General features: G+C 45.2%; 1 protein-coding gene across 2 annotated transcripts in view; it reads right to left on the reverse strand.

Annotated features, from left to right (window-relative positions):
* AZIN2 (antizyme inhibitor 2) overlaps positions 1–19,136 on the reverse strand; it is a 41,500-nt gene that overhangs the window by 13,726 nt on the left and 8,638 nt on the right. For both annotated transcript variants that reach the window (XM_055573770.1, XM_055573769.1), the window contains 5 exons: positions 10,645–10,817; positions 9,536–9,670; positions 8,578–8,743; positions 5,841–6,003; positions 4,295–4,407 (listed from right to left, as the gene is read on the reverse strand). In XM_055573770.1, the coding sequence (XP_055429745.1) occupies positions 4,295–4,407; positions 5,841–6,003; positions 8,578–8,743; positions 9,536–9,670; positions 10,645–10,817 (750 nt within the window). The remainder of the gene's footprint in view (positions 1–4,294; positions 4,408–5,840; positions 6,004–8,577; positions 8,744–9,535; positions 9,671–10,644; positions 10,818–19,136) is intronic.

A 19,136-nucleotide genomic window follows, 5' to 3' on the forward strand; every position in this document is an offset into this window, starting at 1 on the left:
TAATGCAGAGTGAGACAGGAGCCCAAGCAGAGTTTCAGGTAGAAAGGAGACATGATTTGACTTACACTTGAAAAGGGTCCCTCAGACTGTTGGGTTGACTGACTTTTACACTAAGTGAAACGGAGATGCCTGCTTTCGCTTGTGTATTGACCTCTGAAGAGTCCCTGCTATCTTGTAAGTCAGGACACAGTCTTCTTTGTCAGTGGGGAGGCTGTTCAGAGTATCTCGTCTACCACATTGCTGGAAATAGAAAGCACCCCTCCCAGGTTTCTAAACATAGCACAAAGCTGTCGTCCAAAGAACAGGATAAAAACTAGAGATCATTGAAAAATAAAAGTAATGGATAGTATGGCAAAGCAGAAATGAAATAGGATTAGAAATCATTACTTAAGAATTTTTAAGACAAGAACTAACCAGATCCAGACCTGAAAAAGTACTACTGCAATGTACTCCAGATGGAACCCTACTTTTTAAACCATAAAATAATTAGAATAAAATATATTGACAAATGAGAGAACCCGGTCTTGGCAACAAAGGTGTCTCTGTACAGAGCGGGGTGATCAGAGCTTGGACCCTGAATTGTGCTTCTGAAGAGTCTTGTAAAACTCCCATGGTACTTGCCCCCTCTGGGACCCTCCCCACACCTAACTATACCTTGCATTCATGAAGTACTAATACACATTTATTGAATTGCATTTTAGACCACTCAGTGAATATTTAAAATGTTTATAAATAAAAAGTCTACCTAACATATCAGTAAAGAAAATCATGTCTTGGAGAAGATAACGGCAAACCACTCCAGTATTCTTGCCTGGAGAAGCCCATGGACAGAGGAGCCTGGTGGCTATGTCTGTGGGGTCGAAAAACAGTCAGACACAACTTAGTGACTAAACAAGGCCATGCCAAAAATATTTTCAAGAGTAAAGGATATTTTCTTACCTCAATTGTTGCTTTTAAAATAGCATTTTAAAAAGATAAAATTAATATGCCCAAACATTGTTAATAAAAGACAAAGTTACTAAGTTATTATATATCCAGGGCATCTCTGGGAGGCAGAGGTTATATATTGGCTTCTAATTTAAAAGTGTTCACTTTATGAAACATGATTTGGCTTTGGTTGGCCTTTTATAATTTACATAAAACAAAGTTGACTTTCCTCAATTCTGTGATTCAGATATTTCCCACACTGAGCAAATAATGAAATTTGAATTAATATAAAAAAGAAAATCATGTCTCATAATATGTTTTTTTTAAGTTAAAACAATGTGCACTATGACACTTAAAGAAATGAAAGTAAAATTTAACAATAGTCATCTCTGAATGGTGGGATTAGTGCGTTATTACTTATTGTGCTAAATTTTCCCCAGTAAATGTTCTATGTATTTTATATATATATATATACACACATACACACACACACACACACACACATACACACACACACCATAAATATATGGTATATTATAATATATATATATTATATATATAATATATATATTATATAAATATTATATATATATATTTTATATATATATATATAAAAATATATATAACCTGCAGAGCAGGTAGAAAGAGATAAATATCCTTACTATTAATTGCAGAAGACTTAGTTAAGACATATGAGAGCGTGTTGAAGTATCTATGAAAGAAGGCTTTATGCTTGTCAAAGAAACAAAAATGAAAGACTGAGGTATACCATTGCAGGTAAATTAGCCAACAAGAAAAAGGTCACAGTGTGTAACGCTGGTGAGCTTATTGTGAAATAGCACTGCCAGTAATAATACATATTAGTCCAAGCGTGGACGAAAACAGTCTAACAAGACGCATCAAGAGGAATAAAAACGCTCAAACCCTCTTACTCAGTAACCCTATTCCAGAGACTCACCATAAGAAAATGGTTCTTAAAAGGGAATATACTTTAAGCATGTACATTGAGCCACCTATACAAAGAGACTAACAACAACTTTTTTGACAGAGGATACTCAAAGAAACATGAATAAGAATAATAAAAAATTAACAATGCCCAAATGCTCATGAAGACATTTTATAAGGAGGCAGCGATTTTACAGGGAGATAATCATTTTATAGGAAAGTAGTTCAGAGTTTGGTCTTTAGCAACAGACAGATAATCAAAGATGAATAAGACATGAACCCTACCCCAAGGGTCTACAGTTTAAAACACTGCCATTTATCAACTGTGTGACTTTGAGTAAGTTCCTTCACCTCCCTACCCCTCAGTTTTCTCACCTGTAAAATCAACTATAAAAACCATTTATAAGGGAATATCTGAACACTCACTAGGTGACAAGGGATACTATGGAATTGCTTCGTTTTTAGTCTGATGATGATACTGTGTTTCTTAAGTCCTTATCTTTTAGTTATTAAGTACTAAAATATTTTTGAAGAAAATGCAGTAACATTTGTCTGTACTTTTTGCACTTTTCTCATGACGTTGTAGTCTGTGTACTTCTCTGTGTGTGTATGTGTCACACACACACGTTTCTACTCAGCAAGATCATATTTCCAAGGCACAAGCAATCCTTCCTTACCTACTACCTTCTGCAGACCTCAGTGCATGTGGAAGGTGCTCAAATATTTGTTAAATTAAACAAGCAAACAAAAAAAGGCCACACATATTCCAATGATGAGAAAAATACCCTGAAGCAAGGATTATGTTTAATACAACTTTTTCTACCTGAGGTCCAAAATCAAAGTCCATGGGCACGAAGAGCAGGGTAGAAAGCTGCCCACCTGGCTGGTGAGGGGCACCTTCCTTGGGGAGGAAGTGCAGATACCCTGGCCAGGCTGGGCCCTCCCGACACACTCCTAGCACAACCGTAGCTCATTTACTAGGCGTGCTCCATCTACACAGTCTCCATGGCCACACTGCAGGCCCACCCTGGGTATGGTCTCCTAAGCGGTGGGCACCCTCCAGAGGAGCAGCAGCACAGACCACTGAAAGACTTAGGAACATCCTGGTGCCCAAGCCAGGAATACCAGCTGGAGACTGAGCCGCCAAGCTCCTGGGGCAGGTGTGGTGCTGGGCTGGGACCACAGCCCTGCTCCTTGGAGGAGCTGATGAAGGGAACGGGGAGTGGGTCAGGGATGGCCTGCAACAGGAAGAAGGGACTGGGACCGGGAAGGGGACTAGGAAGCAACTGCTGCCTGCTGTGTAACCTGGGGCTTGGCTGGCCTAGGCCGGTCCTTCCCCTGTGCAGTAGGATGTGGGAGACCACAGGAATGCAAGCAACGCTAGTACATCACCGTAGAAAACTGAATTCCTGAGCACTTCATCATTGGGGAGGCTTACTCAGACAACGACGCAGCTATGGAATGAGGACTCATCCAGTTGTGGGGGGTGGTGGGGGGCGCCTGGAGGAGGGAAGCTCCCTCTGCCTGCAGTAGAGGACGGGCAGGAAGAGCTACAAAGAGGAGCCCACATCTGGTTGACTCTGGCGGGGGGGAAAGATGGAAAGAAAAACAACAGCACGTATTGAAAGCTCACGGTGGTCTAGGTGCTGGTTAGGCACTTAAGCGTCCTTCCTGAAGCAGGACCACACAAAGGCCTGTGAAAATACAAGTGTGTCTGGTTTCCTTCCCCTCCTAACGAAGCCCACTAAAGCTGCCAGAGGCCCTGGGCTGGATTCGGCAGGCTAGGAGGAACGTTCTATCTATTCCTGTTCCCTTGTTAACATGGAAAAACTCAATAAAATGAATTTTTAGAGACTTCTCTGGTGATCCAGTGGTTAAGAATCTGCCTTGCAATGCAGGGGATGCAGGTTCGATCCCTGGTCAGGGAACTAAGATCCCACATGCTCTGGGGAAACGAAGCCCACGCAGCACAGTGAAGACCCAGCCCACGAGCAGTGATCAGAGATGGATGTCAAGATAGACTCAGGAAGCTCTAAAACAGGAAACCAAATGGACAATTGCTAGACTTAGATTGCCTAAAATATTATATGGTCATCAAGAAGCGTGTTGTTAAAGATTCGTGAATGGCATGCAAAGAGTCACACCCTATATGAAGTGAAAAAGAATCAGGTTACAAACAAATATGATCCCAACTTTATGGGGGAAAAATATAACACATTTTTAAAAAGACTGAAATCTAAATATTCAAGGGGTCTATCTCCATGTGGTGGAATTAGGGGTGATAAGCTTCTTCCTTCTTAGTGTCTATTTTCTCCAACAAATATGTTTTACTTTTTTAAAATTAGATAACAACACATACCAAAAAAAATGTTCTTTAAATGCACCCACACAATTGAAAACAGGCCCAGCAGGGCAGGCTCACCTTCTGCAGGATGGGGGCAGGGCAGGCGCTGTCAAACAGGACTGAGTTGAAGACTCCATACACGCCCTCGCCAAGGTGGTACACGACACTCTTGGGGGAGGAACTGGTTTCCTCTGCAGGGAGGGGAGGGGTCGGGGGGCACAAGCAGCATGTGAGGGGGTGGGACAACGGCGGGCTCAGCAAGCAGACAGGAGGGCTGCCCCCTCCTCAGCTATGGGGCGGCTCCTGCCTCCTCCTGTGTTCATGGCTGGGTTGGAAACACCTTGCAGCTGAGCAATCCTGCCTAGGACACTCTCCAGGCTTACATCTGAGCCCCTCGATGCCCCAGCAAAGGCTGAAAAGCAGCCCACCAGAACTCAAGACCCCAAGAGACTGATTCAGCGGCTCAGAAGTATGCACAATGGGGTAATGCACGAGCTGGAATGAGAAGTCGGGTCTCCAGGTTGGACTAGAAAGTATAATCCCAGATCTGGAAAGGAGGCCAGAAGAATTCCATCCCTATGCACACATACACACACAGAAGACCTTCCACCTGGAGCCCACCACCCGTCTCTGGGAAAAACACCCAGACCTTCAGGCTGGGGATCCCAGAGCAGAGAAAAAAGCTCCAAGATCAGAGTCAGACCTCTCACTCAAGAGGCTGCCAGAAGGTCAGTGAGGAGCACTGATGTTGGCAGTGTGGACAGAAAAGCCTTGAGTCAGCCTGAAAGTGTCAGTCGCTTCAGTCGTGTCCAACTCTTTGCGACCCCACAGACTGTGGCCCACCAAGCTCCTCTGTCCATGAGTCAGCCTAGCCTGGACTTGAACCCTGGCACTGCCCCCTTCTCAGCTGTGTGACCTTGGCTGAGTGACTCATCCTCTTCATGCCTATGTTCTGTAGTCTGCAAAATGGGCTTAGATCAGTATAAGTTGTTGTCAATTATTTTCATTATGTTATGAGAAGCAGTAGGATGAGTAAGAGCCTGGACTCTGTAAAGAAGACAAACATGGGGTCAAATGCAGGGTTTACCACTTACTAGCTCTTAAGCAACTCACTTGTATTCTGTCTGGCTCGCAATTTCCTCATCTGTACTATAAAATGTGTGCTCAGTCATGTCCGACTCTTTGCAACCCCATGCACTGTAGCCCGCCAGGCTCCTCTGTCCATGGGATTTTCCAGGCAAGAATACTACAGTGGGTTGCCATTTCCTTCTCCAGGGAATCTTTCTGACCCAGGGATCGAACCTGTGTCTCTTGCGTCTCCTGCATTGGCAGGCAGATTCTTTACCACTGCGCCACATAGGAAACACATATACAATAGGTTTAATCAAGTATCTGTTCTCCCCAAGGTTGCTTTGATCTCAATCTTCATAAAATATAAACATGCATAGGGGGAAAAAAAGATGCTAAAAGAGTGTCTTGGGGGTGAGGAGACATGACTGTCAATTTCCCTAAAGAAGGAGCCAGTCTTCAGATTTCCCCACTCCCTAAAATCAGACCCAGCTTAGCCAACAACCGTCCTTGGTTTTAGGGAAGAACAGGCCTCCACTGCCCACCTGGCACCTACCCTCCCTGCCTGGCTGATCCAGAAGAACCTCCTTCTTGGCGATGATGCTGACTGCCAAGGTGAAGGCCGAGGTCGCGTAGTAGCGCCCCAGCTTGGCAAGGATGTCCACACCGCAGCCCTCCGGGAAGTACAGGTCCAAGGCTGAGTTGATCACAGAAGCAATCTGAGGGTAGAGAGACAATTACATGTCTGAAATGTGGGGTTTATGCTGGAGACTAGCTACAGCTCCAAGTCTTACTTCTTGAAAGCAGCTTTGATTTCAGGAAGAAGAACTTGACAGCTGCTAAGACCCCAGTTGGTAACCACAGACAGCTGGCCAAGGCAGGCAGGCAGAGATGGAGCAGGGTCAAGACCCTTCCCCTTGAAAATCGCCCTTCAATGCCCCCCACAATGGAAAAAGGAACTTTTAATCTAACAGTTGGTACTCAGATGACAGAATCTGTGATGCAGATCTTTCTTTGCTGAGTAACCAGTATGCTAAACAGCACATTTTTATAGACAAGACAGAGAAGGAAAAAGAAGACAAAGTCACCCCTAATTCTAACCCCAGATTAACCTATTCAATGCTAACTTATTGGAATCACTCCTTTAATTCCTTTTTATAAAAACCTGAAAATCTGATTTTTTATTATAAACATAATAGGCTATAAGTATACAGGTTTTTATAACCTGCTTTACTCAATAAATTGAATGATCTCTTCATGTATGTAAATCTATGTAAATTCTTTTCACATAAGAATATACCATAATTTACTGAGGGACCTCAAACAGAGCCTCTGTGACAATCTAGAGAGGTGGGAGGTTCAAGAGCGAGGGAACATATGTATACCTATGGCGGATTCATGTGGATGTTTGGCAGAAAACAAACTTCTGTAAAGCAATTATCCTTCAGTTAAAATAACTTTTTTTAAGTAATTAAAGAGAAAGATTTAAAAATAAAAATATTTTAATAAATCTTATCTGCATTTACCCAGAAAATACACTGGTATCATTTCCGTTTGATAAAATATTTTTATAAAAACATTTGTATAAAAAATTCTATCTTTATAAAAGTAAAAATATTTTACATAAAAAGAAAGAATGTACTGTAATTTAGCCAATCCCTGAGCGACTTCACTTTCACTTTTCACTTTTCACTTTCATGCATTGGAGAAGGAAATGGCAACCCACTCCAGTGTTCTTGCCTGGAGAATCCCAGGGACAGGGGAGCCTGGTGGCCTGCTGTCTATGGGGTCGCACAGAGTTGGACACAACTGAAGCGACTTAGCAGCAGCAGCAGCAGAGTGTTAGTTGGACCAGGGAAGTCCACTGAACTTCTGTTATGAAGAATGTTGCAATGCTCATCTTTGAAGCTAATTCTTAGTGTCCATCACAGATTATTTTCTTCAATTCAGTTCCAAGATGCTAATATTCCAGAACGAGGCACTTACTAAGGAAAAGCGACCCCTAGTGGTTCCAGTGGGGATTGCAATGACACATTTTTCCTGATTTAAATGGGGGCAGGAGGAGAAGGGGAGGACAGAGGATGAGATGGCTGGATGGCATCACTGACTCGATGGACGTGAGTCTGAGCGAACTCCGGGAGTTGGTGATGGACAGGGAGGCCTGGCGTGCTGCGATTTATGGGGTCGCAAAGAGTCGGACACGACTGAGTGACTGAACTGAACTGAATCTTGGCATCCAGTCCCATCACTTCATGGCAAATAGATGGGGAAACAGTGGAAACAGTGACAGACTTTGTTTTTTGGGCTCCAAAATCACTGCAGATGGTTACTGCAGCCATGAAATTAAAAGACGCTTACTTCCTGGAAGGAAAGTTATGACCAAAAGAGTAGAGACATCACTTTGCCAACAAAGGTCCATCTAGTCAAGGCTATGATTTTTCCAGTAGTCATGTATGGATGTGAGAGTTGGACTATAAAGAAAGCTGAGTGTCGAAGAATTGACACTTTTGAACTGTGGTGTTGGAGAAGACTGTTGAGAGTCCTTTGGACTGCAGGGAGATCCAACCAGTCCATCCTAAAGGAAATCAGTCCTGAATATTCATTGGAAGGACTGATGATGAAGTTGAAACTCCAATACTTTGGCCACCTGATGGGAAGAGCTGACTCATTTGAAAAGACCCTGATGCTGGGAAAGATTGAAGGCAGGAGGAGAAAGGGACGACAGAGGATGAGATGGTTGGATGGCATCACTGACTCAATGGACATGAGTTTGGATAAACTCCGGGAGTTGGTGATGGACAGGGAGGCCTGGTGTGCTGCAGTCCATGAGGTCGCAAAGAGTCGGACACAACTGAGCTACTGAACTGAACTGAAACTTGCAAGTGGGAAGGAGACAGATGGACTAGAAGTGGACAGAAGGTTGGTTTTTCCTTCCCCTGCCCAACTTGATTTCTCATCATCCCATAGGAGGGTGAACAGGGCCCACCCAGGCCCTCAGAAAGCCTTATGACTTATGCAGATATGGCCCGATTAAGCCTCAAATATGCGCATGTTCAGAGTCCGGGCAGAGCTGGGTGTGCAGCCGGCCCTGCCATGGACTCAGTAAATGAAGTAGCTTCTGTGAGCCTCAGTTTGCTCAGTTGTAACACAGGGTTAATAATGAGATAATCCAGGCAAAGCACCGAGCGCAGTACATAGTACAGAGGACCCACTCGCAGTGGGCTTCCCAGGATCACTGTAGCCCTCCCCACAACCCTCGCCCAGCCCAGCGCAACACCTGTGACCCCACTTACCTCCTCGAATCTCACTTTGGCGTCCTCCACTCCGGGGAAGCTGCCACCGAGGTCCAGGATATGCATCCTGTGGCCCAGCTCAGCACCCATTTCGAACACAACCCGGGCGTCCGCAATGGACTGAGCGTAGGCCTGAGGGTCAGGACAGCCACTGCCAATGTGAAAACTGGGGAGGAAGGAAGAGTCTTGGCTTACACAGAGGACCCCAGGTATCACCACTTCAGCCTCAGCCAGCAGCAGCCTTGCCCAAGCATACCGGATGCTGTGCCCATTTTCCAGATGCAGTGACTGTGGGCCTAAAAGGTTGAGGGGGTTGCCAAGGGCCATGTGGCAAAGGAAGAGTGGACAGGAGACTAGATCCAAGGACCTGTGGCACTTGGTACCCCTCTCATCCCTCCACGCTGCCTCTGGGGACTGAGCCTTCCTGGGATGAGGGCTAGGGCCCCAGAGTCAGCCAGAACTAATGTACATCTCACTGAGCAGTATGGCCGGCCATGCTTCAGTTTCTCCATCTATAAAGTGGGGATAAGGTCCCACAATTGCGGGACAATGTCCATGGAGCATTTAGCACAGTGCCTGGCCATGCGAAATCCAGAGCATAGGAAAGTTATATCATCAGGTCATAGTTCTGGCTCCTTCCACATCCCCATCAGAAAAGCGGCAGAGCCAAGGTGTGCCAGGATGACCTTTGGCTTCAGGCTGGGGACACTTCCTGCAAAGCCAGGTCCCTCCTGGAATCTCCTGGGACAGGACCTTCTGCAGACTATGGGGTTGGGGCGGTGGGACACTCCAAACCTTCTTTCCAAAGGGAGGAAACTCTCAAATGGCAGAATTCCAGACCCAGGGACAGGCCTGCCTTGGGGGCTCTGGGGGAGGTCCCACACAGAATTGAGTAAGTCCTGGGAAAGAAGCAGGAGGCAGCGGGCATGGTGGGGGATGGCGGGGTTCCGGCACTCACCTCACACCTACCACCTCTACATGGTCCTTCTTGGCATTCTCAAGCAGGTGTCGGCAAGATTTCAGTGACGCTCCGAACTTGAGGCTCAGGCGGCTCAGAGAGTGGGAGTCCTCGGTGGCAATGCACAGAACCATCCTGAGGGGGGGAGACAGGGCGCAGCACCTCGGCGGGTGCTTCCCCTACACCAACCACGTCTTCTCTAGTCAAGGGGGATGAACCCTCATGGCTCAGAGCTATATCCAACCCCATAAGCCCCGGCTCCCTTCCTCCCCCTGCACAGCCAGTCAACCTCTGAGTCCTGTCCAATCCACTCCCTAAATGTGCCCGGACCCTTCCATGGGACCCCTGCCCTGGTCTCAACTTCACTAGTTTCCCCCTGGGCAGCCCTACTTCCTCCCAATCAGCCAGGCTTTTCCAACTTCTCTTGTATGGTGGGGTGGAGGGGACCTTTTTTTTTTTTTTTTAACAGTATTATTGAAAACACCTGTATCCTCAATATGTGAAACAGTCAAAACGGAAGCTGCTTTGGGTGAACCCGAGTGGTGCCCCTCCGGTATGTCCAGTGACCAGGTGAGGGGCACACCCTGAAAAAGATGTCCAGCCCTGACCCCTTCCAAAGCCCACGTGCATTGGGGTCCTTGCCCTGTGACCAGCATCATTGACTTCTCCTTCACCCCCGGCCGCACATGATATGATCCAGCCACATCAATTTCTGCTTATCCTGCAAACACCTTGTGCTGCTTCCGGCCTCCATGTGCTTGCTTGTGCAGCTCCCTCTGATGCACTGTTTATGCCCACTCCAGATGCCAGTCACCCCTGAAGGCCCACCTCAAATGCCGCCTCCTCTGTGTAACTTTCCTGACCACTGCTCCCTCTGCCAAAGCTTTGACCTCTGCAGTACCCTGGGCTTTGCCTGGACTGTAACCCATCATTTCTATCTCCACCCTAGTCAGGCTCTGGCATCCTGGGTCCAGCCCAGGAGTGCCCGCCCCAACCTCCTGTGGCTATGGCCGGCTCCAGGGCAGGATCCTCAGCCCCAACCCTATTTCGCCTACTCCCCCCACCCTCACCCGCAGCCCAGCCTCCCACCTGAGTGGTTCTCAGCTTACTTGGCACTGGGGTGGCTTTTCACCACCTTTGCCAGCTCCATCTCGTTGTCAAAGCTCAGCAGCCGGACCCCGTGCTTGGCAGCATACTTGATGTGTGCAATTTGCTTACAGGGATTGGCATAGATGATCCTACTGGAAGGGACACCAATATGCTGGACCAACTCCATCTCTGCCTGTGGGGTCCCAAAGGTGGTGGTGAGGAAGCGCCAGAGCCTGCTGGGCCCATGGAGGCCAAGGAAGCACAGATGAGGGGCAAAGTCATAGCTATGCCTAAGGAGGTCCATAAGAAGTGGGCCTCACTTTTAGACAACAGATACACAACAATCAGAACTCACACTGATTCTCTGTTGACAAGAAGGGCTGCCACGTACAGCTGTGCAGAGGGTGAACCGCTCAATCCTAGGGAGGGTGGGGCCCCATTCAGAGAATCATGCATGCGTATTCAGTCGCTCAGTTGTGTCCGACTGTTTGCAACCCCATGGACTGTAGCCCACCAGGCTCTGCTGTCCATGGAATTTTCCCAGCAAGAATACTGGAGTGGGTTGCCATTTCCTATTCCAAGGGATCTTCCCAACCCAGGGATTGAACCCCGGTCTCCTGTGTCTCCTGCATTAGCAGGCATATTCTTAAACACTGCACCACCTGGGAAGCTCCATTCAGAGACTACATAGTATACTGGTATGTTTATTACAACTTCCTAATCGCAGAGTCGGACACGACTGAGTGACTGAACTGAACTGAAAGGTGAGCATCTTACTCTAACAAAATCCATATATTTGTAACAGTGTCTTCAAGATACATTTTTTAATTCCCACAAAGGCACTGTACAGATTCATGGTGGCCCTGAAAACAGACTTCTGACATATTTTCCTGGCAGATTTAAATGGATAGAGAATATCATTTGATGTATTAGAAAGTTTGCCAGTTCAAGAGTCTTCTTGGCACAGGTCATCCCACATCCAAAGGCCAGGCCTGTGTGTGGCACTGTGCCGGGAGCTCCAGCAGGGCCTCTTCCTCCTCATCTTTCCAGAACAGTGCTTCACCTGATTGCTGCATTAATGATACAGACAACGATGATGGTGTTGGTGAAGAAAGCAACCATGGGCATGGAGCACCTACCATAAGGAGGCACCGAATGAGAGGCTTTACATAGGCCTTGGCAAACTTTTCCCATGAAAGGCCAGAGAGCAAATATTTCACGTTTTCTGAGCCAGTAGTTTCTGCACAGCTAAACTGCCTTTGTAACACCAAGCAGCCACAGATAAAGCATAAGTGAATGAAGGTGGCCATAGGCCAGTAAAACTCGGCAAAACCCCCCATCCATAATTTGTCAACCCTTGTTTTAGACTTGCTCTTATCTCCTCCTTACAATACCACGCCAGAGGGGTATTAGCTCCATTCTACAGAGAAAAAAACATGCTCAGAGAGGCCACACAGCAAGTAGGAGGCAGAACCAACTTTCAAACTCAAACCTGACTCTCCATGATTAACAAAGCAGCAGTTTTGAAACATGGTAGAGACACAGGGCCATCGTTAGCCATCCTGAGTTTGTAATAAGACTGTATGTAATTTTAATGTAGCAACTTTTCAGCATGAGGTTTTTATGTGCATTATCTCATGTGATGTCTGTAACTATCCTATGAAATATTTATGGCCACATCTTACAGAGGATGAAACTGAGTTCAAAGGAGCCCACTTGTCTGGGTGACACAGCCAGTGAGTAGCAGAGGGAGAAACAAAGGTTCCCCCTCCAGAGCTGAAACTGCCATCATCAGAGCTTGCTTCCCAAGACCCTGCCTCTCTGCAGATATGAAAATGTGGTTCTGCTCCTGGCTTCACGCATGAGGTGCGAGGAAGCTGCAAGGGTAGCACTTTGGGGACCTGTGGTTGAGCTTTGATTATAGTTATTTAAATAATAACCATTGTCACTCATTGACAGATTACCATACGCCAGTCATTGCATTAAATATTTTATAGACATCCTCGTCATCCCCATAATAATCTTATGAGACAGGGAACAGAGGCTCAGAGAAGCCTTAAGTGACTTGTTCCAAGTCACACGGCTTGCAGGTGGCACAGCTAGAATTCTAACCCAGGACTGTGTGACTTTAGCACACTCGCTGTCAACCACAGCGCTTTGGCGAAGACACCTCGATGCTGCCCTGGCAAGTGTCTCTTGAGCATCTATTGAGTCACCAGGCTCTGTAACAGGTGCAAATGAAAGCAAAGCGCTGAGCAAAGCAGACAGGGTCTCTGACTGTGGAGCGTTCAGACGGACGGGAAAGAAGAGGAGGAACAAATGAACACTGAATAATGATAGGGTTACAAATGGATAGGAGCCATGGAGAAAAAGTATGGGATACTAGAGAATGTGGGATGCAGACACCTGGGTGAGAGGTGTGGCAGGCAGCTTTCTGAGGGTCAGAGATTTAAGCTGAGGAGAAAGTGTGGGGAAAAGGGAACCATCCTAGCCTGCTGGTGGGAATGTAAATTGGTATAGTCACTAAGGAAAATAGAATGGAGGTTCCTTAAAAAAACTAAAAATAGAGCTGCCATATATATGATCCAGTAACCCCACTCCTGGGTATATACCCAGAAAAGATGAAAGCTGCAATTCGAAAAGATGCATGTATCACAATGTTCATTGCAGCACTGTTTATAATAGTCAAGGCATGGAAGCAACCTAAGTGTCCAATTACAGATGAGTAGATGAGGAACATGTGGTAGATACACACAATGGAATATTCAGATCAGATCAGTCGCTCAGTCGTGTCCGACTCTTTGCGACTCCATGAATCGCAGCACGCCAGGCCTCCCTGTCCATCACCAACACCTGGAGTTCACTCAGACTCATATCCATCGAGTCAGTGATGCCATCCAGCCATCTCATTCTCTGTCCTCCCCTTCCCCTCCTGCCCCCAATCCCTCCCAGCATCAGAGTCTTTTCCAATGAGTCAACTCTTTGCATGAGGTGGCCAAAGTACTGGAGTTTCAGCTTTAGCATCATTCCTTCCAAAGAAATCCCAGGGCTGATCTCCTTCAGAATGGACTGGTTGGATCTCCTTGCAGTCCAAGGGACTCTCAAGAGTCTTCTCCAACACCACAGTTCAAAATCATCAATTCTTTGGCACTCAGCCTTCTTCACAGTCCAACTCTCACATCCATATATGACCACAGGAAAAACCATAGCCTTGACTAGATGAATCTTTGTTGGCAAAGTAATGTCTCTGCTTTTGATTATGCTATCTAGGTTGGTCATAACTTTCCTTCCAAGGAGTAAGCATCTTTTAATTTCATGGCTGCAGTCACCATCTGCAGTGATTTTGGAGCCCAGAAAAATAAAGTCTGACACTGTTTCCACTGTTTCTCCATCTATTTCCCATGAAGTGGTGGGACCGGATGCCATGATCTTCATTTTCTGAATGTTGAGCTTTAAGTCAACTTTTTCACTCTCCTCTTTCACTTTCATCAAGAGGCTTTTTAGTTCCTCTTCACTTTCTGCCATAAGGGTGGTGTCATCTGCATATCTGAGGTTATTGATATTTCTCCTGGCAATCTTGATTCCAGCTTGTGCTTCTTCCAGTCCAGCATTTCTCATGATGTACTCTGCATAGAAGTTAAATAAGCAGGGTGACAATATACAGCCTTGACGTACTCCTTTTCCTATTTGGAACCAGTCTGTTGTTCCATGTCCAGTTCTAACTGTTGCTTCCTGACCTGCATACAAATTTCTCAAGAGGCAGATCAAGTGGTCTGGTATTCCCATCTCTTTCAGAATTTTCCACAGTTTATTGTGATCCACACAGTCAAAGGCTTTGGCATAGTCAATAAAGCAGAAATAGATGTTTTTCTGGAACTCTCTTGCTTTTTCCATGACCCAGCGGATGTTGGCAATTTGATCTCTGGTTCCTCTGCCTTTTCTAAAACCAGCTTGAACATCAGGAAGTTCACGGTTCACATACTGCTGAAGCCTGGCTTGGAGAATTTTGAGCATTACTTTACTAGCGTGTGAGATGAGTGCAATTGTGCGGTAGCTGGAGCATTCTTTGGCATTGCCTTTCTTTGGGATTGGAATGAAAACTGACCTTTTCCAGTCCTGTGGCCACTGCTGAGTTTCCAAATGTGCTGGCATATTGAGTGCAGCACTTTTACAGCATCATGTTTCAGGATTTGGAATAGCTCAACTGGAATTCCATCACCTCCACTAGCTTTGTTCGTAGTGATGCTTTCTAAGGCCCACTTGACTTCACATTCCAGGATATCTGGCTCTAGGCCAGTGATCACACCATCGTGATTATCTGGGTCGTGAAGATCTTTTTTGTGCAGTTCTTCTGTGTATTCTTGCCACCTCTTCTTAATATCTTCTGCTTCTGTTAGGTCCATACCATTTCTGTCCTTTATCGAGCTCATCTTTGCATGAAATGTTCCTTTGGTATCCCTGATTTTCTTGAAGAGATCCCTAGTCTTTCCCATTCTGTTGTTTTCCTCTATTTCTTTGCATTGATCGCTGAAGAAGGCTTTCTTATCTCTTCTTGATATTCTTTGGAACTCTGCATTCAGATGTTTATATCTTTCCTTTTCTCCTTTGCTTTTCACTTCTCTTCTTTTCACAGCTATTTGTAAGGCCTCCCCAGTCAGCCATTTTGCTTTTTTGCATTTCTTTTCTATGGGGATGGTCTTGATCCCTGTCTCCTGTACAATGTCACAAACCTCTGTCCATAGTTCATCAGGCACTCTATCTATCAGATCTAGGCCCTTAAATCTATTTCTCATATGCAGCTATAAAAAATGAAATCCTGCCATTTGCAGTAATGTGGATGGACCTAGAAATTATCACAGTAAGTGAATAAGTTAGAGAAAGAAAAATAGCATATGATATCACCTATATGTGGAATCTAAAATATTACACAAATGAACTTATTTACAAAACAGACTCAGACATAGAATATAAACACATGGCTACCAATGGGGAAGGTAGGGGAGGAATAAACTGGGAGTATGTGATTGACAGATACACACATCCTTATGCAAAATAGGTCAACAAGTATTTACCATATAGCACAGGGAACTATGTTCAATGTTATAATAATGGAAAAGAATTTTAAATATATATACACACACACACACACACATATATATAACTGAACCACTTTGCTGTACACCCCAAACTAACACAATATTGTAAATCAACTGTACTTCAGTGAAAAAAAAAAGATTTGAGCTGAGCCCTGCAGGAGGAGTCGGCCAGGCTGGAAGGGGGGCAAAGAACATTTCTGGTACAGGAAGCAGCCTGTGTGGAGGTTCTGAAATAAGACTGTGCTCAGCCTGATGAGGAACAGAGAATGCTGGTGTGGTCTGGGCAGGGTGACCAGCGGGGGAGGATGAGGTTGGAGGGAAGCAGGCATAGCCAATGGGGAGATAAGAAGGCTGATGTGGATTTATACTCGACACTGCAGGTTGTGGGAGACGGTTTGACGGGATCACAAGAGGGAAAAGGACATGGTCAGATGCATCTTGAAGGCAAGGCCTAAGTGCATGTCACTCCAGACACCATGTGGAAACGGACCAAGGGAGGGCCCGGAAGGACCTCCCTGGGAGATAAGACAGGCTGTGCTAGAAAGCGGGGAGGGTGTGGTCTGGAGGCAGGGCTGGCAAGCTTGCTGACGGATGGCACGTGGGGACGTGGGGACATGGGGTAAGAGGGGGACTTCACACCCAGCAGACCTAGGGGCCCCTCTTGAAGGGAAGATTGTGAATGTATTTGAACACACTGGACTCCAGGCATCCTGTAGTATCAACTAGGAGTCCGCCTGCCAATGCAGGGGACACGGGTTTGATCCCTGGTCCGGGAGGATCCCACAGGCTGCAGCACAACTGGGCCCATGCACCACAACTATTGAGCCCATGGTCTGCAACGAGAGGTCACCGCAGAGGAGCACCGCAACAAAGAGTAGTGCCTGCTCCCCATAACTAGAAAAAGCCTGCAAAAGCAACGAAGACCCAGGGCAGCCAAAAAGTTAATTAAAAAAAAAAACAAAAACTGGGGAGGTCGTAGCATCTTGGGGATATTTGAAGCCATGGGAGGAGATGAAATCCCCTAGGAAGATGGAGAGTTTATAAGAGAAGGGAGCCTGAGCTGGAATCCAGAGGAACAATTCCAGCTAGCGAGAGGGGCAAGCTGGCATAGGACTGGCAGAGAGGAAGAGACAGCATCTCCAGAAGAGGCAGGACAATGCAGAGGTTACTATGCCATTCCTGCCAAGGTAACCCTGTCTTACAGTTCACATCTGGGCAGGAGACGCCTGCACTGTCAGAGGCCCCAGACTTCACTGTCAGACATCACTTTGCTGTGCTTCACAGATATTGGGGTTTTTCTTTAAAATTGATAGTTTGTGGCAACCTTGCGTGAAGCAAGTCTACTGGCACCATTTTTCCAACAGCGTTTGCTCATTTCACCTGTCTGTGTCGCATTTTAGTAATTCTCTGGATATTTCAGACATTTTCAGTGTTACTGTATCTGTTATGGTGATCTGTGATCAGTGATCCCTGATGTGACTATTGCCATTGTTTTGGGGTGCCATGAACCGCGCCCATATGAGATGATGAACTTAATGGATAAATGTTGTGTGTTCTGATGGCTCCACCCACTAGCCATTCCCCAACTCTCTCCCCCTCTTTTTGGGCCTCCCTATTCCCTGAGACATAACAACCCAACCATACTGAAATCAGGCCAATTAATAATCCTACAACAACCTTTAGGTGTTCAAGTGAAAAGTAGAGCTACCCCTTAAGAAATAGCCACCCAAAATTCAGCAGTCACCACCCTGATCAACCACCAGCCATCAACATCGAAGCACGACTGCCCACCAGCAAAAAGATTACAACTCACTGAAGCCTCAGATGATAGTTAGCATTTTTTAGAAATAAAATATTTTTGACTTAAAGTATGTACATTTTACTTAAGGTATTTTTTTTTAAGACACAATGCTACTGCACATTTAATAGACTACAATATAGTATAAGCATAGCTTTTCTATGCACTGGGAAACCAAAATACTTATGTGACTCATTTTATTGTGACCTTTATTGTAGTTGTCTGGAACCTAACCCACAATATCTCTAAGTTATGCCTGTGTTTTTTAAAAAGACTATATTTCAATGGATGCAACTAGAAATTATTATATTAAGTGAAGTAAGTCAGAAAGAGAAAGACAAATAGTATAAGATCTTACTTATATGTGGAATCTAAAATACGACACAAATGAACCTATCTAAGAAACAGAAATAGAATCAGGGACCTAGAGAGTAAACTGGCGGTTGCCAAGGGGATGGGCTGTGGGAGAGGGTTGAATTGGGAGTTTGGGATTAGCAGATGCAAACTGGCATATAGAAAAAGGATAAACAAAAAGTCCTGCTGTACAGCACAGGGAACTATATTCAATACCCTGTGATAAATTGTAATGGAAAAGAATATGAAAAAGAATATATATATATGTATAACTGAGTTACTTTATTGTATAGCAGTAATTAATACAATATTGCAATTTAAATATACTTCAATTATAAATAAATTCTAAAAACTAAAAAAAAAAAGAATGTGTTTCAAATGGGGAGTTACTATTCAATGGGTATAGTGTCAGTACCGCAAGGCAAATAAGTTCTAGAGATCTGCTGTACAACACAGTGCATATTGTTAACAATTGCTTGTTGTTCAGTCGCTCAGTTGTGTCCGTCTCTTTGCCATCCCATGGACTGCAGCACGCCAGGCTTCCCTGTCCTTCACCATCTGAGTTACTTATATACGTAAAAAATTGTGAGGAAAGATCTCATGTTAAATGTTCGCTCCGCACACACACACATGCACACACTCCAAAGAACAGTACAAAACAAACAAAACCTTTTTTTGTGGTAAGAGCAAAAAAAAATAGGAGGATCAAGGAATATCCCCTACAAGGTCTAAATGCATCAACACAGACAGATCTGCAGTCTGGTGAGTTTTAAAGCCACTGAGGCACGGTGCCTACCAGATGAATATTTTATATCTTGTTACAAAATCACAGCATACTTTGTATATTTTCTATGGATCATATTTGTAAGTATTTTTAGAATATAGCCACCAAACTCAAACTCAGAATGTTGATTATCTCTGGAGATATAAAGCTGATGTTCTACTTCTCTTCTGCAGATGAATCAATGTATTATTTGAATAATTCAAGATGAGTGTTTAGTATAAAGTGCTCACTGGATCCTGCAGATCACTGGGGACATTGGTAAGAGAAAATTCCTTGAAATGATGAGTGGAGGTCAGGAAGCAGTGGCTTAAGGAGTGGGTGCTAAGGGAAAGAGACAAGTGAGTATAGATAAGTGAGTGTAGACAACTCAGTTTGGTTTTCAAGAGGGAGCAAGGGATCGGACCAGGGGGAAATGTGGTGTCCAGAGAAGGCTTTTTAAGATGGGACGATGCTGAGGGAGACAATAAGAGAGGGCAAGGG

The sequence above is a fragment of the Bubalus kerabau genome, chromosome 3, assembly GCF_029407905.1.
Source record: "Bubalus kerabau isolate K-KA32 ecotype Philippines breed swamp buffalo chromosome 3, PCC_UOA_SB_1v2, whole genome shotgun sequence".
NCBI lineage: Eukaryota > Metazoa > Chordata > Mammalia > Artiodactyla > Bovidae > Bubalus > Bubalus kerabau.